We start from the raw sequence: 27,349 nt of genomic DNA, 5'->3' as shown, positions 1-27,349 counted from the left end.
AATGTCATCCTAGTAAGGCTGATGAAGCTCTGCAAGGCTTTAGATGGAGCATCCTTTATTTATTGTGCAGTTATTTAATGGAAGTAAACTCTTCTTTTCAAATACGGTCCTTGCAAAATAATGACCAAACAGGCAACTAAAAAAAAACAAACAAAGGAAGTCATTCAAGTGCATAACATTTTCAATAAGTTGTGTCATGGGTTTGGTCTTTAGCAGCACCAGGGGAACGCTCAAATTTAAACCAAGAAGCACCATCGAGGAGGCCGGCTGGTTATCAGAAACATCCCAACTACATGTCTGTGATGTGATCCCGACCACTTCTAATCATCGTCGTCGTCGTCATCGTCATTGAAGTAAGAGTGTTGTCCTCTCGGCGCAGACGCCCACGGCCGGCCGTGCCCTTTGGTGCTGCCTGTCGGCTTCTCCTGCGTGGTGATGAGGTCTATGATGGCTGTGATGACAGCACAGTCTTTGGACTGACGGTTCTCCCAGTCCACAGGAGCAGGGCTGCGGATCTTCTCCTCAAGCAGAGAATCCAGCTCTCTCTTTAAACTCTGTAGTAAAGACAGACATGAGAGATTAGTGAAATGAATCCTATGATTTTGGTGGAGCGATGTTTGTTGGGATCTTACCTTGACGAGGTGGGCGATGCGCGCGGGCGACCTGAAGACGATCCACTGGTCCACGGCGACCGTCTCCTGGCCCTCGTCTTTCTGGATCGTGATGTCGCCTCCGAAGAACAGCAGGGAGAACGGGGACACCTCAGTGCAGTCGTACAGGAAGATCTGAGGACACGGCGGAGGGATTACACACGATGACATGAGTATTACAAATCAAACACATTCGGCGACAGCAAGCAGCATCATTATGACACACAGTGCTCTGACAACTGCTCTGTGGTGTGGGCTGAAAAGTGTCCCATTAGTGGAGAGAGGCTGAAATGCGTTTCAGTGCCTGCAGCGTTAAGAGAAATGTCATCTTGCCCTGTCTGTGCATCTCGCAAATGTGTTACACTCTCACACTCCATCAATTTTGCTCCATGAGTTAAACTGACAGCTGCTGATGAAAGGTGGTCTGACTCGTAAATAAGAAACTCAAATAAGAAAGTAAAGAAATATCTTGAATGAAAAGGTAGCACGCTAATCAGTATGCACACACTCACAAAAACCGCCCGGCTGTAATGTCAAACGGCATAGAGGCTACATTAGCAGCAGACTGAAGTGTTGTAAATTAGCGTCAGAGAGAGGTGGAGAAAGGTGAAGGTGGGAAGAAGACAAGGGGAAAGAAAGAGGCAATGAATCTGCATGTGCCGCATGAATGTGTAATGTAACAGAGCATCAGGGGCGAGTGCGTCAGAGGAGAGAGAGAGAGTTAAACGTCATACCTCGCTTCTTTCTTTCTGCAGCCACTGTTTTCAGCTTCCTGTTCTACCTCAGTAAACAAATGACCTTGAATGCCTCACTATCTCAGAATCCTTATAATACACACACACACACAAATGAACGGCCTCGTCGACAAAATCGCTTCTGTAGAGAAATAAAAAAACTCAAGGTGGAAATAATGATGATGACATCCGGCAAAGATGAAGGCAACAGAATGAGAGACTAACGGCGCAGGCGGTAATCAGGGAGGACATGAAAGGTGTTTTTCCTGCAGAGAGGTAACATTCACAAACACAGACAGAACAAAGACAGACGCATGGGAGAGGAGAGAGGGCGGCAGTCAGGGAGCCGCATTGACCGTCTGCCCCCCTCCCCACCGCCACCGCCACCAGCAGCATCCATCTCTTACACTGTGTTTTAGAAGCTTTGAAGCACAAGAGCCTTTGAGAGAGAGTTGAAAGGCAGCCTTTTATCAAATATTCATTCAGTGTAAAGCTGCTGTGGCACCACTCCCAACCTTTAAACAGCGGTCCTCCTGTCCTCTTCCAGAAATCAGAGGGATACGAAACAAGCACTCAGCGGTAAAAACAGTCATTCCCCTCTGCTACTCACGCTGCTCGTCCTCATCTTCAGGTGGTAGATGAGCCACGTGTAGTTGAATTCAGACTCTTCAGCGTTGACTGATTTGGGGTGGATGCACACCTTTCCATCGGCCTGGGTGTACACCTTAGCCCTGAGTGAGACCACATGTTGGTGTGGAAGAGTGAGTAAGATCAGGAAGACTTGATACAAAATAAAACTTTCTTTATATGGTTAGAAAAGAAAAGAAGTTAATCATAGCTGAAGGTGGAAATAGCAAAACTGCCTAGTGCGAATAGAGTAAAATAAGAGTAGAATAAGTTTATTAAAAGGTGTTAAAAATAAAGCTGAAATTAAATAATTAATTGGTTGACAGTAAATCAAGATTAAACAAAACTCAACAAATATACTTTAATCTGAGCCACACAGAACAAGGGACTTTAAGCTGATGGACATTTTTCGTCTTACATTTTAATGAATAAATAAGTACCGCTAATTGAAGAAAAACAGGACAGATCTATCACTTATGAAAGTTATTATTTGTTGCTTCACTCGTTGAAACCATAAAAAGTAAAGGCAGAATCTCATCAAATTTCAATACCACAGTAATTACACATCTTAAGAAGCACTATTGCACATGTGTAAACTGGATTTAAAGTTGGTAGGGGTTAAAGACTACATGTTAAAGGGGACATATTTCAGCTATGCAATCAATTTACTCTTATTCTAAAGTGTTATTCTAAAAATTGTATACATATTTTTATTTATTTATTTTTCGGAGCCTCTCCTTCCTCCTGAAACGAACAAGCTGTTTTGCCATTCAAAGGTTAGACCGAAGCCACGATTGGCTGACAGTATTTGGAGTGACTGCGTAGCCCCCCCCCCCCGTCACGTGTGTGATCCCACGTGGGGGAGCGGCCGCACTGCACTGTTGCTCCAAAGTTATAGAAAACATGGCTGCTCTAGGATTGGTTATTCTGCCCTGTATGTACGAGCCAGAATCGCCAGGAGGTATCAGAATGGTAAGTTGAAATCTGAGGTGCCGCCTGAGGTGAACGACGATTGGTCGATTTCAGCAAAGGCAAGGTTCTATGTAGAAACCTGCAGCTGTTCGGAACGGTCCATTTCAGAGGCTACATTTTTAAAAATGTAATTCTAGAAAAACACGTGAAAACACGGAATAAACACCCAAAAATGTGAAACCCATGAAAATATGAGAATATCCAAAAGATACGGCCCCTTTCAAAGAAAGAAAAAAAATCCAGGTGCGTGTCCGTTAAAAAGAAGTCACCTCACTAAATTAAGCTAATGGCTCGATGCTACATTAGACACTACTAGCGTTAATTATACAACAGTTGGTTCTGACCAAGTAATCTGATTGGACAAGAGGCATTCCATGAGTGCTGATATAGAAAATCACTGGGACTTTTCACTCTGCGTATCACTCCGCCTCAGCCAGGTGTTCTGAATATTGTTAATTAACATTACAGCAGACCGTGTATGTCTACATTAATCAAGCTGGTACCTCTGAATCACACAGCAGACTCTTATTTCACTGGCTGATGATGACAGGAGAATGTTTGGGTTGCTTGGCAACAAAAGTCCAGTTTTAGTTGAGTTGGTGGAGCAAAAAATAATCTGTTGTTTATTGTTACTTTTAACTTCTATTTGCAGTGTTGTATAAGTCATGTTGCATTGTGGGTAATGTAGGTGCAAAAAAGATGTGTTGCAATATGTGTTGGAAAAGAAGACTTTCTGCTGCATCGATTTTGAGATGGTTTTTAAACTGCAATGCTGAATTAATCAAGTCTTCATTTAGTTTGATTAGTTTGACATGTTCTTTCAGTTATAACAGCAGTGTTGTTTTATGAGATCAAGGGAGTAGTTTTAGAAACAACCAAGCAGGTGCTTTTAGCTTGTTCACATAATACACATTTTGGCACAGAGGATACCAAAGAGAAATCGTGATGCAGTTTGCAAATCTCCAACATGAAAGATACATCATGTTCTAAACCACTGAGTGCCAGCCAAATAGACACAACAGTGAGGCTGCTGGGAAAAAAAGCTGCTTCTATCAGACAGGCGTCTGATGGAAGAGCAAAACAAACAAAAAGTGCTTCATCGAGCAATGAATTACTTAAATACTGCGGAGCTGTGATTCAGACATGTGAAAACTTACAAATGGCTCAGCGTCAGTACTGTTGACTATTACATGAAATGACCCAGAATCTTTACCGTGCGACTGGGTCTAAAAGCTGTCACAGGGACCGACAAAGAGAAGCGACAGCAGCACCGTGAGAGTGTCTGTCTCCCTGCTGCACGCGTCTGGCTTTTGCACACAGGTGCCTGTGACGGCTGCCTGAGGGCAGTTTTATGATGACTGCATTGATCTTTCGGGGCCGTTTCTGACAATTTTCCTAACATTGCCGCCGCACAGCCTCAGGTAATTGTCGCAGCACCCTTACAGAACTGTTAGCTGAGAGGTGTGATGAGATATTCGAGTGTGAAGGCCAATTTCCCTGTCTAAAGATCAATGAGACTGATTCATTCTTTATCTTGTGCTTTGCAGCTCAGTCTTTTTCAATCTCCCCTGTTTGAATTGGCAGACTCACCCGGGCCTCTTCTTGCTGTGTGATGGTCTGATCATGGCCACCTTCGGGTACAGACCGGCTACAATCACCGCCTTGATTAACTTTTCATTATCTGAGGAAGAAACAGAAAGAAAGACAGATAATTTATCTCGGATCTACGATGAAACCAATTTTAAAAGCATGAGTCATAACCAAAAAACTTCTGTTACCTGAGTTGACGTTAGATTTGGGGTCTTTGGGGTCCTTGCTGCTGACGAAGCCTGCATTCACTAGATGCTCAGCAAACTGACCCTTCATGTTCTGCAACATCTGATAAGGGGATAAAACGACTGATGAAAAGGCTGCATGTCCTTATCAGTCCAAAAACCTAAACATGTAATCATGCACCACCTCTGGTGTTGTTTACAAAAGCCTTGAGATGAGAGCCAAGTAGCGCACTTCATAATCAGCCGGGCTCACCTGCAGCGTGTTGGCAGACAGGAAGTTGTCCCAGCAGTACTCCCGCTCATATCTGGCACCGCGCCGTTTGGCTTCCTCCCAGCCCTGGCCAATCAATGCATTATAAATGATCACAGGATGAACTCATACAGCACAGAGATGTCGAAATAAAAGTGACAGATGTGTCACCTGGAAGGCATTGACGATAGTGAGGTGGTCACTCTTGGAGTTCCTGGACAAGACTCTTCTCCTCATGTCTGCCATCTTCTCTTTCCCCTGAGACAAACAGAAGTCTTTAAGACAACGCAATGAAAGAAGTCACGCAGCAATATGTTGAAATGTGCCTGTGTGTCATTGCCCACATAAGCTTTCATGTGTGCACTCTGCGCCCTACCAGGGGTATGAAGAAAGGGTCTTTGAAGCTGAGTGAAGCAGCGATGGTGAGCACGGGGTCGAGGCAGCCCAGCAGAGCTCCGAACAGGATCAGTTTGCCGATGTGAGGCTCCACAGGTAGACGAGCCAGGTGGACGCCCAGCGCGGTCAGATTCTCGGAGCGGTCCAGGGCGTTCTAACACACGACAGACGAAGTGTCGCTTTATGAATATCCACAAGTTTTTTAAAGAAGACCGTTACAGGCTTTTATATTCAGGTAGCTTATATAACAGATTCAAATACAGCTCCCTCCATTTTGATTGTGTTTCATTCGTAAGCATAAAAAAAAGGAAGATTTCTATCATCTTCTAAGTACTAGATTCTCTGCTCGTCCTCACGTTTTGTTTTCATACCTTCCCCACTGCAGGGAGAGACGGCAGCCTTGGAACTAGCAGAGGTGTACATAATACTCCCAGACAGGAGACCTTGAGACTACATGCAACAAGAGACAGAGAGAAGAGTCTCTCTTCTTAAAATGCTACTGTTTGCTGTAATTATAGCTTTTGGTAGTTAAAAATAATACTCAATTTGATTTTAATTTAATCGTTTCAGTCATCTTCCCAGCAATTTCAGTCGTGAGGATTAGCAGTGTGATAATTAACGGTTGTTTTGACAGCAAAAGCTATTTGAAGACACTAAAATAACCGTCTGATTTTTAATATTTGTTAGTTGCAGCCCTACAGATGTTGTTCTTCCTGATTCATTCATTCATTCTTCCTTAATTTAAGCCTCAAAAATCATTGAAGTTTCCCTCATTTGCAATGATGTGGAGATACAGAAAAGTGACACAGTTAAAACACATTCTCTAGGTAAAGTGGTTTGAGATCATCGCCTTCATTTGTCTGAGAGAAATTTGAGTGTCGATCCTGAGAGTGCGTTGTAAGTAATACCACACACAGATTTTCTAAGTTCAGAGTAAACGCGGATGACATGCATAAAGGTCTTTTCAAACAGGGGGGGCGATTGACGCGCCTAGTCATTCGGGCCAGTCAAGCGGGCGCAATCCAGTGATATTGTCGCGGTGGTGCTCGTCTCACACACACGCTCGCCCGCTGCCAGAGTTGAAAGTTCTTGAATTTTTTTATACACGACGTGCAGTAGTAACGGCAAAAATCCCAATGGATGACAGAGTGATCCTTGCTGTATGTGAGCTCCCGGAGATATTTAACCACTTTGTAAACAAATACCGGGACATAAACTGGAGCGCAGTGAGCCCCCGAGATCCAAGCGGGTAAGCAGGCTTAGTGTCGCCCCCCGTCTGAAAGAGCGAGTTTTGTAGGTTTCAGTGTTCCTGTTCAGCATGGATGATATGTAGGGCGGTGAATGTCCAATAAGGGATTTATTGATTAAAGGGTACAAGTGTTTGTCACGCCTCCAACCAACTTAGTTATACAGAATACAGTGATGAGTGTTGTGGGGATCTCTGGGTTATGAAGCTAAGAGCAGAGGGATAAACTGAGTGTAGGGAAGCAGCATCATGTCTGTAGATTATATCACCATAATCTAGGACTCACAAAAAGACTGATTTAATTAGCAAACTTCGACAAAAACTTGGATCCCACTTCCCTATTAACTGTTGAAAAGTTCTGACAAGACAGTCAACATTTGACAGGGATCTTTCTTACCAGGTCTGTGAGGTTCTTGATGGCCAGGTTGACAGCCTTCTCAGTGGGAGGGTCCAGGGCTTTCTCCAGGAATCGAGCTATAGACCCGAGCTTCAATATCTAAATAGCACACATCACATTACATCACATTACATCATGCATTGAGCAGCGTAAGCATTATTTCACCCATCCTTGGTGCTTGTTATTTGTGCCAAACACTGGATGTGCGACATTTTATGTCGACTCATTTGAGCTTTGTGTGTGTGCTCTGCTGGTTTTCTCACATTGCTGTTTAGCAGATGTATGCGTCGAGTTAACCATCTTTCTGTAAGTGCTGGGCTGAGAACAGAGGTAATGTGGCGATAAAAGCTATGAAAATGTACCGTCTCTAAACGTGGATTCACCTCCACATCAAAAAGAGATTTCTAACATCTACCTCTGACACGCTGAAGAGTCGGCCTGACGAACAGCGTGGCGTTGGAGTGTTTGTGCATTAGAGAGCCGGCTCAGGGTTAGCATGTTGTCAGTATTTCTCTCACTTTAAGGACAGGCTGATGCATTAGTCTGCCTCTCACCCACCAGCTCCAAACACCACGTTACACACACTCAAATACATCCAACTGAAGTAGCAGAGCACACACACTCAAATGCATATCCAATAGAGCCACCGGTGAGAACAATCATAGCAAACACTACATCTGAATGAACTTTGGCTTAATGTTCCATTAGCATGGGGTGAAATACGTCTGAGTGGAGTACGAGGATTTAAAAAGTGAAAGCAAAAAGAGGAGAGGAGAAAAAAAAAATTGTAAGCAAAGAAGACAGCGAGCGCTCCCGTAAGAGAACGAGGCCCAGAAGAGGAGCGATTATGTTGTCGGTAATAAAAGAGAGAGAAGGAGCTGGAGAGCAAGGGGCATGAGTCAGCGAGGAACGCTCATCCCTCGCTTTCATTAGGCGGGAGAGGCAAATAAAAAATACAGAACTGTAAAAAAACACTTTTCCTCGTGCCCTCCCCTGCACTCACAAACCTCATTCACAGCAATCATGTCCTCATCTCAACTCCCAAGCTAACAAATATATCTCTCTCTCTCCTTCTGTCTCTGCACAAACACTACCTTGATCTGCAGGCAGAGCTCCTCCAGCGGCGTCCTCATAATTTCAGGTAATTGATAGGCATCCAGCAGGCTCGCCCGGAGACTGTTGTACAGATGATAGCACTTCCCTGGACACACTCTGGACATATGCACAGAAGAGAATAAAAGGTTATGTTAAGTCCTGTAACAAGAGCTTAATTCAAAATCAATGGGATGACACTGCACTCAGTAAGCAGCTTCTGCTAATTGGGCTTCTACTTTGATGTCAGCATTAGCTAACAGGAGAGACGTCTCAAGTCACGGACTGTAAAGGACCAGGGAGTGGCTATGCTTTGCCTCTCTTAGTGTTTACAGATGGTAGGACAGCATAAAGAAAGTAAAATAAGACTCCTGGATTATTCAAGCTCACCCAGAGGTACTAATATAAAGCATGCCGTAAATGACCTAAATAATTTGTTGTTTTTGCCTTTTTTATTTTGAAGTTACCCCTTTCAAGGCTCTGTATACATTTTCTTTTAGTTCCATTAAATACATTGATGCTTTTATTTTGAAAAATATTACCGGTAAGGAGAACGGTAGACACGGCATGCGTGTCTTGCTAGGTAATAAACGACGACGGCACTTTTTATTAACCAGCGCCTGGTTGATAAGGGCACAAGGTACGTTATTATTTCCGTTAATAAGCAGCTCAATAAGTACGCAATTCATAAACTCTCTTTTTAGTTTTCTTAAGTTTAAGGTTCAACGCATGTTAGCAAAGATGCTACATTAGCTACGTGCACTGTGAAACCGCAATAATTCGACACCAAGCACCGTGATCAAGCTGGTACCTCTGAATCACACAGCAGACTCTTAGTGCACTGGGTGATGATAAATTAAAACAAACAGGTAAATGTACATGATAAAAACAGCTGATCTGTGGTCACCTGGAGACACAGAGTGCAGGAGAACGTTTGGGTTGCTTGGCAACAAAAGTCCAGTTTCAGTTCAGTTGTGGAAGTAGTTGAGTCGGAGGAACAGAAAATAATCTGTTGTTGATTGTTACTGTTTGCTACCATTTGCCGCTTCTATAACTACTGTATAAAAGCAATATCACACTCGAGGTCGTGATGTTCTGAATATCATCACGGCTGTGATCATCTGCGGCCGCATCACAGCTGTGATGATATTCAGTACAACATCACGACCTCGAGTGTGATATTGCTTAATTAACGCATGGTTTTAAGACTATAAATGGCTGTTTATGTTATATTTAAGAAATATGAGTCAAAATGTGCTTTAAATAGATGGTTAAATATGCATCTCATGTTAATTTGGGTTAAAATATGGTGACTTATTGTTTCATATTTTATTTGTTGTCGTTTGTTTACATGCAGCCCTCTTTGAGTTTGTCTTCTATTAAAGGAAAATTGAGAATTCATGTTTAAATAAATAGTTAAATTCATGATGATTTAATAAGTAAGGTTAATTAATTTTCAGTGTAAGGTTTAAAATACATACTGTCATGGTTATGATTGAACATAAGTAAACATTTAAAGGGTTAGAGTGACACATTTGTGAGTTTTAAAATGATGTTAATATTTAATTTGTTTTTCTTTAGCTCTTATGATGTGCTCACTCTGTTAATGGACAGAGGAACTACTCTTAATAAAACCCTGTGAACCATCAGTAAAAGAGACAGACCATCATTCAGCCGGGATCGCTATATGTGCCCTCATAATTAAGTATCCACAAAGCCCCGGCGTGTGTGCAGACAAACAAACACAAACACACCTGCCGGCTCGTCCCTTCCTCTGCTTGGCATTTGCCAGGCTAACCCACTCTGCCGTCATGGTGCTGATGTTGTTGTTGGTGTCAAAGTTGGTCTCCTTAATCTTGCCACCATCTATCACATAGACGACGTCATCGATGGTGATGCTGTGAGGAAGAGCGGAGACGGAGAGAGAGAAAAAAATCAGACAAAAACACTTCAAAGCAGTCTGTCAAGAATGCTGAGTTAAGACTCACACACATTACCATTCAGAAGTACAAATTATATTTAGCCCTTTGGTAGGTTTGGAGTCTATATATAGTGGAGTGATGTGATGAGAGTGCAGGCAGCTTCTTAATGTGCTCAGTCTGTGTGTGAGTGTGTGAAACTGTGTGAATGCATATACAAATTGCCTGTCAGTGACTCAGTGAGTTCCATCCGAGCCAATATGACAGTATTCATATCAATCAAAGAAATATATGCTAATTAGCACCCAATCCACTGCTTGTATAAATAACTGGGACGGACTGCATTACAATTGTACGTACACACACACACGCACACACACACACACATATTTCTTTTTCCAAACTTAACAGAAAGTAACAGCCAGGAATATGTTTTCAAAGGGAGTTTGTACAAAGCCTGAAAAACCCAAACAAACACACAAAAACACACACACATACCTGGTCTCAGCTATATTAGTGGCAATCACAATCTTTCTAACTCCAGCAGGAGGTCTTTTGAACACCTGAGAAGAGTGAGAGAGACGGATGAGATTGGACATTTCTGATATTGAAAAGGGAATAAAGCAGGACAAGCGTCAGAGATGGAGACGGTCAGAGAGACGGACAAAGAGAAACACAAAAGAAAGCTGACCTGCGTCTGATTAACGGTCGGCATGAGGGAGTGCAGAGGGATGATAACGAACCGGTCTGAAACACAACGGGACACAAAAGAAAATATCAAACAAAGCACTGTTTGCCAGCATAAGATACTGTTGCTAGTGTCTGAGGCTGCACAGCGATGTCTGTGAATATAACCCTGATTATCCTGGAAAATACTGAGAAAGTAATCATGTATCACCATCATTTATTCATCTTTGGCAGTAACCCCTTTTATATTGTTATCCAGTGTGAACAGAAATATTAAAGAGGGGGTATTATAATTACTAATTAATTAGGGGCTATATAATTTTACAATGTTGGATGCCCACTAAACGATGGTGACGTTTCAAATCTGTAGGTGAAAGTATGTTGGAGTAATCCCCAGGCTTCTCAGCCAGGTTTTACCAAGTTTTTTCTACAGTGATGTCACAAAGTGCAGCCTCAGCAGGCTTCTGAGAGCTGGCCAATCAGAAGGAAGTGGGCTTGTAGGGGCGGGGTTTCTTAAAGGGACAGAGCTGACTTGAGTCGTTTCAGGCAGAGGCCGTATGAGGGCCTGCACAGAGCACCTGTGTGAGAACAATGAGGAGTTTTTTAACTGTTAATTGTGCTAAGCTACTCCGCAGGTATCAAAGAGTGAAATATGAAGCTTGAAATTAGCACAATACCCCCTTTGATAAGGGCCAAAAGGGACCTCTAACTTAACACTTTAATTTTCTTTTATATTCAGTAGATTCACAGATCACCTCCAGTCATGTTTTTTTAATGCCCTTCTTGTAATAATACATATATATATATGTTAATTCTTATGAATTATTTTTCTCTTCAAAGTTTTAACTCATAAATTCACCAATGTCATTTTTATATGTGATATAAATCTATTGCAAGAGTCTCAGTGGAGGTTTTGTAATTATTCACATCGCACTTAGAGGGCTTTAACCTCCACAGATCAAATTATTAATTTGTCAGTTCTTGGTAAAATAAAGGTTACATGTAAATAAATGTTGCAGCAACAACATATGTTGTTGTTGCTGCCACTTTTCGGCCCATCCAGTCGAGGCAGATGGCTGTTCAACATGAGTCTTGTTCTGCTCGAGGTTCCTGCCTGCTACTGCTCATGGTGGATTCATGTTGGGTCTCTCTAAATAATAGAATTAAGAGTACCGTCTGGACCTGCTCTTTTTGTAAAGTGTCTTGAGATAACTTTGGTTATTATTTGCCGCTATATAACCAATTAACATCCAAGTAGTGTAACAATAAACAAAAGACATTTTGGAATAGTTGATGACAATCACAAAACAGCAAAACCCTAAGTGAAAGATGATCTTGTTAACCTAAAAGTCACTGCTATGCACTTCCATGTCATATTATCTGTGTTTTTTTTCTGTGTGTGTGTGTGTGTACCTGATCGGAACATCTGCTGAGCCATGAGCAGGTCATTGAGGCTGCTGATGTTGTCCCAGCCAGGCAGGAAGACCAGGATTGCTCCTTCCTGTCAACACATGGCACAACACTTAGCAGCTGCAACAAACAAAAACCAGCAGGGCAGAAAGTGCCAAAAGAAAAGAAGCGGCCATTAACCAGACGAGTCTCAGCTACAACTGAGCCAAGTGAGCAGGGTGCCCGTGCCCTCTGAGGAGCTGAGGCGAGGCAGACGGAGACGACTTGCCCTGAGCTTCCAACCTCCACCATCAGCCACACAATAAGACCTGACACTGCCTGCCAACATCATTATGACAACACCAGCTTAACACTACAAGACTGACTCTGTGTCCCATTACCACTGGGATAGACCTGATTCTTTAAAAGCAGCAGCAAAAAAAATAGAACCAATTAGTCACCTGGAAAAATACAGAAGCACACAAATGCAAGCTGGGAAAACATCCGCAGGATAACAGATGATGGTGGCTAATACAGTTGGATGTACTCCAGTGTGAGCAAATCAGCTGTATGACAACGCCTGCAAATGGCAGACCCTCTACCATAAAAGCAAAATGACATAAAGCTATAATAAAAAAATAAGATACAGAACTATCTAATAGTTGATGAGGAGCAATTCTGTTATTGGAGCGAATAAGAAGAGGACACAGAGAACAATACGATGAATCTTTTTAGCTGCCAATACACAACCTCCTGCATGGTACCGAGTCTATTTAGAGAGTACTGCTGTTTCGTGCTGCTTTAACAAGAACTCAACAAATACATAATTCGGCAGATATTACTCGGCCAATCACAGATAAAAACCAGTATCAGCGTAGAGCTTTATCAGCTATGCGCTATATGAACAATTCTTTCACAGGAAGTATAACGCAGGACACAATGCTATGCTTGATTTAGAGATGGTGTAATCACACAGATTGTCCAGTAGCTCGAGGATAAGAGCACAGAATCATGAATGAGCATGAATGAGAGCTGAGCAGATGTTGGATGTATAATATGTTACATATTTATTCGTAAAGTTGTATGTTAAAGAAAGCAGCCTTCTGTGTACTATCAGTGCACAATATACATAAAAAAGGTATATCGTCATTCAAGTTCAAAAATTTACTCCATCCACTGCTTTATCTGTAATCTGTACATTTTTCCCTTCTTAAAGGGATAGTTCAGATTTTTTGACGTGGGGGTTGTATGAGATACTTAGTAGTCAGCACGGCCCCAGTTAGGAGTAGCCGTCCAGAGTTCCTACACGGAAGCTAAGCTAAGCTACAGACAGGGTGAGGAGCCCACGTACTTTACCCACTTAAAAGAATCCCACATATACACAAATATTGAGGCTTAATTGTACGCTGTATTGTAGTTTTTTGCCATAGTGCCGAGGGAAAGGGCTGTTTGACGTCAATGTGAAGCTCCGAAAAAAAAAATCCGAACTATCCCTTTAAAACCCCATATGGGTCAGTCTATAGACTTAAACTGATCATCTCAAAGTTCTCAGTTTCGTTCTATTTGGCATCACCTTGTGGCAATAAAAGGTAATTGCAGGCGCATACGTCCAAGATAACCAGACGGCTCCGGTTGTAACTCTTGATTTTCCTCGCTGGCGGTCGCTTTCCTTTTTAGACTGTTTGCCTTCATCTGAGAGTTTTCTTTGGATTTTCACTTATTGTTGAAGTTGTATCTGTAGTCATCGATCTTTTCTTTGTTTGTTCAGCCATAGTAGATTACTGTTTACTCGCAACACTTGCAGAGACCGGAAAAGCAGCCGCTAAGCTCCGCCTACCCTCTCTGGCGAATGTCGCCACAGACACCCAGTCCATAATAATACTACATACTGCAAATGCAAAGCCTTTCATCAGTGGGCTACAGGCTCAATCACCATTGTGTTACCTCGTTCTGCGACAGATAGTGACTTAACACATTTATTTAAAAGAAAATCTTTGAGATTATTACTTTAAAGCAAGCAGCCATTCAATTACTTAACTCAAATAAATACCTGTTTGAAAGGAGCAAACTTTCCTCATTTCCTGCTTAAGGGCAGGAAGTATCTGCTCTACAATTATTCACACCACAGAGTTATTAACAAAAGCAGCAGGATGTAGTGAAAGGTGTGAAGAAATATGTGACTAATCTCAGACACAAATAATGAGGCTGCAAACTGTGACGTACAAATGCGGATCAGATTGCACGAAGCAGTCCCGAGCAGCGTCTTGAGACACTGCTGAATGCACCATGGGGCAAAAAAAGCGAATTATTCAGTGTTATTTTTAGCGAAACAGATATTAGCTAAAGACTAATCATAACTTAAGAAGCTCTAAACTTTGGAAATAGGAGAAAAGTCAACTTAAAATGATATTCCATCACATCAAAGCCCTAAATTTGAACAAAAATGATTCCCTTGATAAAACTAAAATGGGTGTAAAATAACCAGCGCTTTAAAAAGGCTCTGCTAGCTATTCATTTCCTGAGAGAATGAAGCCAAGATGAAGAACACACATTAAAAAGTAGCTTCTGGGCTCTGAGTACCCCTGCCTTTTAATTAAAGCTAATTATTATACCAGTCCTTCAACCAATTCAACCCACATGGGGCCGTGTATGTGTGTGTGTTAATATCTGTGCATATGTGCGTGTGTGAAAGAGAGAGGAGGAGAGACATGCAAAGAAACACGTTCACACACATGCAGTGCGGAAAAAAGGCTCTGATTAATCCCAACTAAAAATCAAGACAGTTCAGTAATAATCTCACACACAGAAGCACACTAACACACCAAACCAGCCATTTAAACACACACACACACACATAAACACACAATTGCATCCAGCAGGCGTTCATTAATGCCTGCCTAGGTGTCTAAGCACAGAGCCCTGCAACATAATTAACCAATCATCACAGCCGAAAGCCTGGCAGACGGCCCGCATCCTCGGTTCTGAATGCCGTCACGCCGAATCAGCCAGCTCCCTCTTGGCCCGTTTGACAATGCCACGCCGAATCAGCTGGTTGACTGGCTCACGGTGGCCGTGACTGAGAGATGCGGCTTCGCAGGGGAAGGAGTAATTATTCTGTCGGTTTGCGTAAGTCACTCACTCCTCATCCCGGGCCTGTCCCCGTCTTCTGCTCATCTCTCGTCAGCGACTTTCAGAAACACGGCAGCAAACTAAAAACTAATAAGTTCAACTAGTTCTGTTTCACTTGGAAAATTAAAGGAAAAGAAAGAACAGTGTGTCTAAATACCCTACGCTGTTCTAACCCTCATTATTCTCCTTGTAATAGTGACATTACCAAAGTCTGAATTGAAGCCTGGAATGATGCAGTCATAAAAACAACATGAACGAGAACTGGAAAGAGAAAAGAGGGATTGGACGTGCATTGGGAGAGCATCTGTTCGATCACTCATTAGCACAGAAGTGCTGCCAGGATCTGTGTTATTTCCTCTGATCTAATGTCGCTTAGAGTTTGGAAGCGAGCCCTCCTGTTCCCTCCATCTGCTCTACCTAGGAATGTACTGTAGTCTCTCCTTTTGTCAGTCCATGTCTGCGTCAAGTACATGATCTGAAAGCATCTTCAGCAGTGACCACTGCCCTGTCGAGTGATCAAAATGACTGTAGTGACTGAAGCACTCCCCTGAATCCCATTTACATCTCTGAGTACAACTCTACTTCATTAAAAATCTCATTGAAGACACCAGAATTTTGTCAACCGAACTCACAACTCACCTCATCATTGATCACAATATGGCGAATCAGCGCCAGGATGAGCTCCAGGTCAATCTTCTCATCATTGTCCAAATTTTCCAGCGCCTCAATGGTGTTGTCAGAGTATCTTTAAAACCAGGAACACGGGGACAAATACGTCAATAAATATGGCGACAAAACTGTGTCAAACTGTCCCCCTTCCTGTTGCTTTGGCTGTCACACCAGGGTTATAACTGCAAGAGATACATTTATTTGCACACAATATTTTCATTCAGATGTTATGTAAAAAGATATGTGGAAAATTCTGTAGGGTGTTTAATATGTGTTTTTTTTACAAAGACAATAAACAGTTTCACTATCTATACCATTTATTCTGTTCAGGGTCACAGGGGCTGGAGCCTGTCCCAGCTGTCATTGGGTGGGAGGCAGGTTACACCCTGGACCGGTCGCCACTCAATCACAGGGCTGACACTAGAGACAACCTTTCACACTCACACCTACGGGCAATTTTAGAGTCGCCAATGAACCTAACGAGCATGTCTTTGAAATGTGGGAAGAAGCCTGAGTACCCGGAGAGAACCCACGCATGCACGGCGAGAACATGCAAACTCCACACAGAAAGACCCACTTCGTCTGAACAGGGATTCAAACTAGGAACCTGCACCACCATGCAGCTAAATTTTAACTTATATTTGTTAAATGCTTTGACTGTCTTAACTGTATTGGATGCTGCTACAATTAAAAGCAATATCTGTTAACTAAATCCTTTGCTTTTTTCCTTAAATGTATCATCTTTTTTTCCTGTCTCAAATTGCGAATTGCACATTGCATTGTTTGGTGTGAGATTGACAGGTCTAAATGAGGTCATCGTAGGTGAGAGAATGACAACTTGTCAACATTTGTGCAGCGTTTAACACAACAAGGACTGTTATGATCCTCCTACTGTTCACCAAAGAAATTCTAGGCAACTCCAAATGATGAAGAAAAAAAGAAGATATTTACATGCTGCAGGAATTTAAGCCAAGATTCAATACAAAATACAGTAAGTGTTTTTCCATCAATCATTTTGGTGCATGTGAACCAAAAAGTGTAATGATGAGTCAAGTCAATGTTCAGCACACACAAACTTATATGCTGGGTTGAATGTATCATGGTTTACTGAAGTCTTATTTTTGGCTGACTGCCGGGGTCAGCCCTACACACGGGTCTGTATGTGACTGACTGGGTAACCGACTGACTGAGTGAATGATTGACGGTACTTTAAGAGCCGTAGAGAGAGAAAGTTGCGACATCGCAATGGCGGATCATGGAGCATATTGGACCTCCACTGACGCGACTCTCTGTCTATACTGTTCTAGATGCTTTTTTTGGGGGGTAGGCGGGGCCGCTCCTCCGCTGCTCCTCCGCTGTCCTCACCTACGTCCGCAGTGCGCACCTGCTTTCAAACACTTCATCGGCCTCATAAGGACAGTCCTTGTAACACATTGCCCACAAAAGCGTACATTGACCTGATGCAGCCACATACTAGGTTTTGACCTAGTCTTGTTTAAATATAATTTGACAGATAGGGGGGCTACACGGTGGTGCAGTGGTTAGCGCTGTAGCCTCACAGGAAGCTGGTCCAAGGACATGAATCCCGGTTCAGATGAAGTGGGTCTTTTCTGAGTTTGCATGTTCTCCCTGTGCATGCGTTGGTTCTCTCCGGGTACTTCGGCTTCTTCCCACAGTCCGAAGACATGCTCGTTAGGTTCGCTGGTGACTCTAAAATGCCCGTGGGTGTGAGTGTGAGCGTGAAAGGTTGTCTGTCTGTGTGTCAGCCCTGTGATTGACTGGCGATCAGCCCAGGGTGTACCCCGCCTCTCGCCCAATGACAGCTGGGACAAGCGGTATAGATAATGGGTGGATGGACAGATACGAAACATGGCAGCATTGTTATCAAAATGCATTAAGCACCCTTGGCCTTTGAAAAGCACCTCAAATGTTAATTAAAGGGAAATAATATGAGGCTAATATGAGGCAGTCCAAGTGAGACAAATGAACTGCGCATATCTTCCTAAGTCTGTTAATTACAATATTCCCTCTTGTCGCTGCTATGCCTCCCTCCACAGCTCAGCAATGAAACAAAAGGAAAAGTTGAAACTAAAATTAGAAACGTAGGAAGACACCCACTTGATTTGTCGAACTTATCGACTGTTGAAACCTCTTCATGAACAGGGCGGATAATCAAAGGGAGACGTTATTTCAGTGCAGATGCATAAATCAGTGTTAACGTGACTAACCTATCAAAGGGCCAGATGTTCCAAAGCACTTACGCTGCTCTGTGTTCAGCTTTTACACCCTCTGGTCTTAACTTGAATTTATAAATCACAAACCAAAGGGGTTTTTTTTTTGTTTGTTTGTTTGTTATGTGAAAGCCACAAAGCACCCTTCTCCCATTTCCCACCCAAAAAACAACAACCCATCTATCAACCTGGCAGCTGTTTGGCCAATTTAACTACACTGCTGTTCTCACTAACTCACCTGCCCTGCAGTGTGCGGGCATAACAAGGCCAGCTCTCTTTGTATTCAGCCTCCTTCTCCTCCTTCTCAGGTCTGGAGTTGCGTCCCTGCCAAAAGCCTCTCTTCCATGCGGGACGGCGGTCCTTATTCTGGGGGCGATACCTGGCAGACACACACCGACAAGTTCACATAGGACCCTGTTTAAACTAATATATTTCTGTACATGTGTATTTGTGCTTCTGTTACCTGGTCATCTCCAAAATGTCCTCAAGTAGGAACTCCTCCACTGGGAACGTCAAACCGGGGATGTGGATCATCGGACAGTTGTCTTAAAGGGAATGGACACAGCAGGACAGGGCAGATGAGATGAAAGAACAGATTTATTCCTAACAAAATATGTTTTGTAATTCTAAGAGCTGCATACCAAAATATCTTGAAAACTTCTCTGCATTGAGAGTGGCACTCATGAGGATGACTTTGAGGTCGTCTCTGGCGCTAAGTAGGTCCTTCACAATAACAAGCAAAACGTCGGATTGCAGGTTTCTCTCGTGAATCTCGTCCAACACCAGGTGGCTGACGCTGGATAACAATCTGACACACAAAGACACAGGGGAATGGTTTAAGTCTGTTGTTGAGTTTAGTTCAAGTGGCTGTATTTTTTTCTCAATAGGGCTGAAAAAAATCATTCCTGTGTCTGTGACATAGGCTGTATAAAAATATGGACGACATGACAGCTCCCTAAAAGTCAAGCAAAAACATCTCTATCACCCCCCGCTGACTGGCTGCAGTATAGGTCATAAAGCCCGCCTCCTCCATGTTAACAGATGGGACATGACTCAAACTACAAAATCAAAATACACACCAAATAAATGTTTCTCAAACATGGTTTCTGTCACATGCTTATTTACGTTCAAGTGTTCACTTTTCTTTCAGTTTAAATTTTTTTTCTGACGCCGTAAAAAAGATGATTGACAGCTCTGTTGACGAATTCAGCTCCTGCAGTCGACATGAGGGATCTTTGCTTGCAGTTAGTTAAATGTGTGTTTTGGTTTGCGGAAGTGGCTACACCCGCCGATCTCTACTGTGCAGCTCTGGCTCCAAAAAACATCAGCGCAAGATGGCAGCGTCCATCAAGGGGGTATTTTGGCTTCAATTTTGGAGCAGATGGAGATGAGTTGTCCTTCTATGTATACATTGGTATCTAAAATAATCTGTGTTCACTGCCTCTCTGTACACCATTAGTCTGTAGCAATTAGTTGAAAGTGTTTGCGGGACTTAAAATGCTAATGTGTCGCTAATGTGGCAGCTGAAGACAACAGCCATACAAGAACTGACAAGTGTAAACATAGCTGCAGTCCATACCGGCTGTCAGCTTGTAAGCCTTGTTAGCTTGTAAGCTGAAGCATTTTGTCAGACAACTGTGGCCCTAAAATGACTCAAAGGAGAGTTGTTGCCAGTTCTCAAAGAGCATGAAGCAAGACAACAAGAGAAGCTGGCACCCTCGCTCGGTCTCTGTGGTTTTTCTGAAGACACTCAGAATGCAGGGATGAGCACGCAGGGATGAGTCAACAGAAGCCGTGTGTCTTCATATCTCCGCCTATGTGAATGGGGACCCATACTAATGCTTCTTCCACAGACAGTAGAGTCAACCATAAATCAATGAGGATTATACAGAGTGACAGAGGGAATAGGACAGTGGAGGAAGGACAGCTGGAGCAGAGACACACAGAGGGAAAGAAGACGAAATGCTGGGGGGAGATGTGATCTGGATAAGGAACAGCGGATGGAGTGTGTGTGTGTGTGTTGGGGGTGGAGGACTCACGGGTCTGAGCGAAGCCACTGAAGAATAATGCCTGTTGTACAATACAGGACCGAACCTTGTCTCCGTGGTAACCGGCTGAGAAATTGGAGGAGAAAAAAGACAGAAAAACACTTAATATTTCCCACATGAGTTTTCAGTTTGTCCTCAAATGTGTGTTAACTTTTATTCCAATTTTATTTACAAGTTGGTGGCTTAAAGATTACTTCATAGCAGGAATATCCCGAGGCTCCGGCTGTGCATATAATTACCCATAAAGCTGATTGATGCTGCTATAAAATGTTGCGGACACAGAAAATGCTGCTGAATAATTAATGTAACTGGATGTAATGGGTACTTGTGTTCACACTTTATTTACATCTATTGTATTTTACATTAGCGTCAGTCAGTGATGAAAAGTTCACAGCAATGATAAAACGACTTTCCATTTATGAATCCCCAACAAAGCAGAAACGTCTGCTGCTGTGACAATATAAAACTGCATTTCTCTGACCACTGAAGCACATTAAAGAAATGGAAAAGGATTTTTTATGAATCATTTTTTGAAACAAACAGACAAATACACAGCTGGCTTCTTAAAGCTCACTGATAATACGTTTATAGATATGTAAGCAATGATAGAACAGCGTAGAAATACTTAAAGCTCCTGTGAGGAGTTTTTCTCTGGTTATGAAACAGACTGAAATTAATTCTGATGACTCTGTATGACTCACAAAAGCAAACCAGACCACCACAGACAAGACTGATTATTTCTATATAGTTATTTTTAATGCCTGAAACTGCTGGCGGGGGTACACACACATTTAAAGTGAGTGATACAGACTGTTAAAGAAAGCAGGATGAGATTTTTTGTTAAAGCATGTACAGGAAAAAATAAGCAAAGAGATAAGAGGTACGGCTTTGTCCACAGGGGGCGCCAAAATCAACACAAACTGAAAGTTCCTCACAGGAGCTTTAATATAGGAAACAGATGATAAATAACAGTATAATAGAGAGATAATAGCAATTAACATCATCATCTAAACTATTAGATTTGTTATACAAATTAAAAGACACTATTGAGAGAGGCACTATAGCTGGATAGCAGGCTGAGGGGCGACAGGTGGGTGTTTATAAACCCCATATTTCTCAGCTTGTTTTGCATGTGTTAAGTTGTTCTATACATGAATCCGTTGAATTCCCAGAAGTTGACAAGCCTTAATTACTTTAGTGGCGTCTCCCTACAACGTCTGCGTGTTGGAATGCAAACTGTCCTCAGAAGTTAACCATTTTCTACTTTAACCATTACTTTCTATGTAACTTCACTTTTGATAACGATGTACTTGGGGAAGAACCTGTAAAGTTCTCAGCTGCTTTAACAGTCGTGACGAACTTTAACTTTGGGGAAAAAAAACACTGATACACCTTTACGTCATGAGGAGGCCCCCTGTATGAGACCGGACACTTTATAGATTCACTGGCCCTGCAGAGGACCAAGATATTCTTTAGAAGGAGATCAAGATTGTTCTAATTTTTATATACTGTTTATATTTTTTATTACAGTAATTTGTCCCTCTCTGAGTGACCTGTAGATGGCACTTAGTTTTTCATCGCCAGGTGATTAATGAAACGATCTTGTCGTTCCTCTACTAGCTAGCTAGCATAATCAAGTAAGAGCTGCATGTAATTACAGCAAATCAAATCAATTGAAAATACACTCTAAATGCATATCTACAAAAAATGCAATGCAACTAGTTTGTGATGATTAAATGCAGCCGTTAGTTGATTAAGCTAACTAGCTCATAGAATAATCTTAATTACCATAGCAATGTAATCAGGCTGTCGTAACTGATGTCTAAAATGTAAATAATGTTAAGATGGCCTGATTAAGATACCTTCATCAGTAGCTGAAGGCAGATGTCTAACATCTTTACTATCTACGCTGCTGTCTCAGTCAGAGTTGCCACCGCAGAAATGGCGACTATAAGACAGGGGACACACACATTGTTGGCTGGATTCCTCTATAATGAAAAGATACCTGATCTATATTCTAACCTTGCACTGTAAAGATCCAGTCACCTTTTATTTTCAAGTGGATAGAGGAATGACATCAATGTTATTCAAGCAGTTTAAAAAACACTGAGGAACTAACTGCCAGCTTTTGCATCCGTACCCACTGAGAGACGCCCACGGTCTCAGGGACACGTGGCAGCGACAAAGACGCCTATCTAGTTCTTTTATGCAAAACGTAATGTTAGTTAGTGTATTTGTGCCTCAAGGAGAGCTATATAAAAAAGCACATCATGAAACTCTTTAGAAAATGTGGAAAAGGGGCTCATATTCAGTCTGGCACCTTGTTTTTTGTCCCGTTCCTTTTACAGTCAGTAATCAATTTTCCGTCCATCTTTTTACTCCTCATCCCCCTGTGTAAGTCACCCTTGATGTCACAAATGGGTTTCTTCTTCTCCTCCCCTCTTATCCTTCATACAGCACTGCGTATGATTATTCACTTTAGATTGCTGCAACCTTGTATACTGGTACACTCTCTTTTTCGCTCAGTCCACGCGCCTTTCTCCCCAGCTGTGTCCATTTATTTCTAAGTGCATGATCTCAAATGATCACTCCCATCTACTGATCCTCATGTCTCCCCTGGTATTCAATCATCCTATTAAATATTTATCTAAATTAAGCCTAATTCACAAGAAAATAACGCAACCATTAATGCAATTTCTTAATAAGAGTGATGTGGTTGATCTCAAATGTGACCTTGTGTGTATGGATACACAAGAAGAACATTTATATGTCAGTCTGCTTTTTTCCATAGGCTACAACATCACAGAACGGCTTTTTCAAGGCTCCTATAGGATCATCAGGGCCCATTAGCCTCTGTATTTACTCAGTGATTACATGCACTTTACCTGTTATATAATGAGTAGTACCTGAGCAGTAATTGAACTGTAGCTATAACTGCATCTTTATAAAGTACCGATCGGTCTGGCTCTCACAAAGGTAGATAACATCACAACCTTCAGTCTAACCCACACAGTATACATTTGAAGTATCTGTGACAGCTCAGGAGTCTGAAACAAGTCTATGGAAAGAAACAGTAAAAACACAAGGCTCTGTGGGAGCTGAAACAACCTTCCTTCACAGTCTGGCAACACAATCTGTGGTGACACTACTCTTCACTATTCACTGTTACTACTTCCTTAATGCTAATGCTAACAATTTCAGGGAGAGACTGTCTAAGTTTGTCTTTGTAGCACCTTAAAGAAAGACAAAGCAATATAAAAAAAAGACACCTTAAAAATACTTAAAATAGGATTTTAGAAAGAGTAAAACAAAACCAAACAATACAAATGAGCTTAAGTACGACAAATCAAACAGAATAACAGCTACTTCTGCAGTGCTAGAAGTGTCACGACATTCAGCAGAAGCTGCCCTCTGAATCAGCTGCAGGTGTCTGGTCTACTGTAAAGGCAGCGCTGAGTCATTTAACTCTTTACATACTCTTAAGGTGATCATAGGTTTACTACTTAACAGGATTTCTGGACTGCATGGTGGTCTTTTCCGTTAGCAATGGGCGGTGGGAGGTAAAATGTTGGCACATCAAATCAATGGTTTGCTGAATGCCCTAACTCAGTGTGCGAGGGAACCATGACCAACATTTATGGCACATTTTATTGTTCTAGAAGCTTGCCTATCTTTTGATGTAATATCATCCAGCTGTTCAACATTGAGTGCTTCTATTTAAAGCAACATATGTTTGAAGAGACCTCCTTACCTCTGCAGGCGGATTTGGTATCCGCAAGAATTTCCATTCCCTACACTTTCTGCCCTTTCTGCTGCTACACGCTCTGCGACCTGAGAGGAAGCACACATACAAAGACAACAGAGAAGAACATCAGCATTGTGACAAATACAATTTAAAGGTATAATGTCGAAGATTTTCATGTAAATAAATGTCTGTTAAGTCACTATCTATCGCTGAATGAGGCAACACAATGGTGATTGAGCCTATGGCCCACTGATGAAAGCCTTTGCATTAGCAGAATTATGGTTTTCCATCAGCCAGCAGTGGTCTGCCAGAGAGGGTAGGCGGAGCTAAGCGGCTGCTTTTCCGGTCTCTGCAAGTGTTGCGAGTAAACAGTAATCTACTATGGTTGAACAAACATAGAAAAGATCGATGACTACAGATACAACTTCAACAATAAGTGAAGATCCAAAGAAAAAGAAACAATGCAGATGCACATGCAGCACTGTCTGGATATCTGGGAAGTGTGCTCCGGCAATTACTGTTTATCGCCATAGGTGCCGCCAAAGCGAAGGAAACTGAAATCTTCAAAATTACAACTTTAAATCTATATCATTGGCATAAGAATTCTATCAAACACATTAGCAACAACATGTATCCTCAGTGTGCACACACAAACACACAATCCAACACAGTCAGACCTGAAACACTAAAAGAGTACTTACCGAGATGGCACTGATACGACGAGGCTGCGTGCAGACCACGCGGCACATTGAGCCCACGCCTCTGTTTATGTGGTCATCAAGGATGAACTGGGTGACCTGAGTTGTCTTTCCACACCCTGTTTCTCCACTCACCACCAGGACGCGGTTGGAGTTGATCAGCTCCACAAGCTCCTGAGGAGGAAGCGGAAGGATCATGAGATGAGGAGGAGGGAAAAAGTGATGATGATAGAGGATGTTTTAACAGACATGGTGTGATACAAGATGAGAAGGAGCATGTATGAAGCCAAAAACGTACCTCTTTTTTCCCATAAGATGGAAGTTTCTCCCGGAATTTCTGACAAAAAAAAAAAACAGACAAAGGTGAACACTAAATGAAATACCAAAAGCACTTATTTAATTCTTATAAACACTGGTTCTGTCCGATAGTTTGGCAATTACTCAGTTATTCCTGTATTGTCTGTCAGTTGAATATGACATAACAATGTTGTGATACTGCAAGACACAACTAATCTGCCCTGTAAATGCATATTTTTTACAAGATTTTTTTGGCCTTTTATGACTTTATTGAGCGAGAGGAGAGGGGGTAGAGTCGGAAACGGGGGAAGAGAGAGTGAGGAAGACAAAAGGCAAAGGGCCGAGTGTGGGCATCGAACACGGGGCTGCCACTTTGAGGACTGTAGCCTCTGTATATGGGACAAGCAATTTAACCGCCAAGCTAAACTATTTGTTCTGGCTTTGCACTAAACTATTAAGATCTGTAAACCAAACATCTGTTGACCTGTAAATAACAGAGTAGCAAACATAGCAGAAAAATTAGCTAACAAATTGGCATGTGTTCTTGATTTTGAGGTAAAGATGCTCTGCACTACATCCAATTATCTTTTTGTTGTGCTGATATTCAACCATCTTTCCCCTCACGAATCCTGATGCTACTTCACTGTACATCTGAAAAATATCAATAATGTTAGACATCAAAGGACACATGATAAAAACGTTTCAAGCTGCATGAATAAGCATGACACTGATCGTTATACTCACCAACATTTCTTTGTACTTTGGATCTGATTTCTTGTTCTGCAGATCTCTCTGAAGGGAGCCGTCTAGTGAATTGTCTCTGATAACATCCTGAAATAAGAACTCCAGATCCTTGTCTTGCCTCCTCAGTTTTTCTTTCTCATCCTCTTGCTGCTCCTGCTGCTGCTGCTGCTCGTCTTCATCCCAGGTATCTGGAGGCTCATCTTTAGTGACTGCCTGAGAGAAGTAACTAAACAAAAACATTTAAGGGTGTAAATATCCACATTATAATGGATCACCTGACAATATTGGTTGATCTTGTGACATGGAGTACTATTAAGTACAGATGAAGCAAGTCTTTTTTTAGCATGCATTTGCTTGATAAGTTACCGTTGTGATTTTTGAGTTGCTTTCTTCTGGCCTGGAGTAACGTCTTCCTCCTCTTCCTCAGATTTAATCTCAATCTTTATTTTACTCTCTTCAGGTTCATCCCCATCAAAGAAACTGCATACAAAGACCAAAAGCATTTTCATTAGAGTCAGACTCGCTGCAGTCACCGACTGACCTCACACTCTTTTTTTTGCAAGGAAAAGCTCTGCAAGTTGTTCTCACCAATGACCACCTCCACTGGCAGAAGTCTGCCAGTTGCCAGACGTCGAGGCTCTTGCATCTCTGCCGGCTCTCTCATCTCTGCCAGCTCTCTCAGGACCCATGTGATCATTCTGGACAGAGTTAAGCAGCTTGGTAATGTGCTGCTCTCTGGCCTCATCCATCTGGACCACTGCCCTCTGCACAAAGACATTTCAAGGGGAACACTTGTAACATCATAGCTTGGTTTAAGCAATCTTTGTAGAGGATAGCTTACCACTAAAAATATATGCAGCATTTTCCCCACAATTCAGCATGCACAATCCTATATATGATTAAGACTTTTTGCTAAGAAGCACTGATCAGCATTTGCTCCAAACCTTGCTGTATATAAACAGCAGTTTATACTTAAGTTAAAGGGGCAGACCTATTTGTTAGCAAAAGTTTATAATTCAGTAAGGTAAAGGCTGCCATAACTTCAGTGTCTCTATCTGTACTGATGTAGTTTCCTATAAACTGACAGCCTGCCCTGCTCAACACCATGTGCAAGAGGATGCAACACTCCATACCGATCTCCGGTCAGCCTGTTTCCTCCTCACGGCTCCGTATCTTGCGTACCACAGACCAATCTCACGGCCCTTCAGATGTGGAGGAGGACGGTCCCGTTGTCCACCTCCTCCTCCTCCTCCTCCTCCTCCTCGGTCCTGGTCAAAGTCGGAACTGTTTCCTCTCGAGCCACCTCCACCTCCTCTGTCCCATCTTTCTCTACTTCCATCTCTGTAACCTCGACCTCCTCTTCTGCCTCTTCTCCCACCTCCACCGCCATATCCATAACTCATAACGTATTCAGCAGAAAAGCGGTGATACCACACAAAACAGTTAGTTCGTTGTCTTCTGAAATAGCTTCTCGCTAACGTTGCTAAGCTACAAGATACGTTACATTGATTCGTGAACGAGAGACTGGAGTAATAAATATGAGGCTACACCCACGTAGTTACTGACAGTTATCTTCATAGCGACATGTCGTATTTAAATGTTGGTACACTAAGAAACTCGTAAAACATTAGAGCCTCTGTCAGTTTGCTGTCTT

General features: G+C 42.3%; 1 protein-coding gene across 1 annotated transcript; it reads right to left on the bottom strand.

Annotated features, from left to right (window-relative positions):
* Positions 1-44: 44 nt before the first annotated feature.
* dhx36 (DEAH (Asp-Glu-Ala-His) box polypeptide 36) lies at positions 45-27,349 on the bottom strand. The gene is made up of 26 exons (XM_069668440.1): positions 26,829-27,349; positions 26,284-26,459; positions 26,062-26,175; positions 25,696-25,921; positions 24,953-24,991; positions 24,658-24,828; positions 23,963-24,042; positions 20,203-20,277; positions 18,805-18,971; positions 18,627-18,708; positions 18,402-18,542; positions 15,903-16,008; positions 12,159-12,246; positions 10,750-10,805; positions 10,557-10,621; positions 9,894-10,037; positions 8,142-8,259; positions 7,048-7,146; positions 5,385-5,558; positions 5,180-5,266; positions 5,012-5,095; positions 4,762-4,861; positions 4,574-4,664; positions 1,995-2,115; positions 633-785; positions 45-554 (listed from the first exon to the last, which is right to left on the bottom strand). Exons 1-26 carry the CDS (start codon positions 27,096-27,098, stop codon positions 321-323), a joined length of 3,261 nt encoding a protein of 1,086 aa, XP_069524541.1. The 5' UTR covers positions 27,099-27,349; the 3' UTR covers positions 45-320.

The sequence above is a fragment of the Semicossyphus pulcher genome, unplaced genomic scaffold (assembly GCF_022749685.1).
Source record: "Semicossyphus pulcher isolate SPU_LCO1_2020_fin unplaced genomic scaffold, fSemPul1.0.p SCAF_19, whole genome shotgun sequence".
NCBI classification, from domain to species: Eukaryota; Metazoa; Chordata; class Actinopteri; order Labriformes; family Labridae; genus Semicossyphus; species Semicossyphus pulcher.
This window is presented reverse-complemented; position numbering and strand designations above follow the sequence as displayed.

Excerpts from the sequence above, each read along its gene's own strand:
- dhx36 (XM_069668440.1), bottom strand. The coding sequence starts at position 27,098 with ATGAGTTATGGATATGGCGGTGGAGGTGGGAGAAGAGGCAGAAGAGGA. Across the intron at positions 26,460-26,828 it reads AACAGGCTGACCGGAGATCG|AGGGCAGTGGTCCAGATGGA; the intron begins GTATGGAGTGTT and ends GTCTTTGTGCAG. Across the intron at positions 7,147-8,141 it reads AGCTCTGCCTGCAGATCAAG|ATATTGAAGCTCGGGTCTAT; the intron begins GTAGTGTTTGTG and ends TGTGCTATTTAG.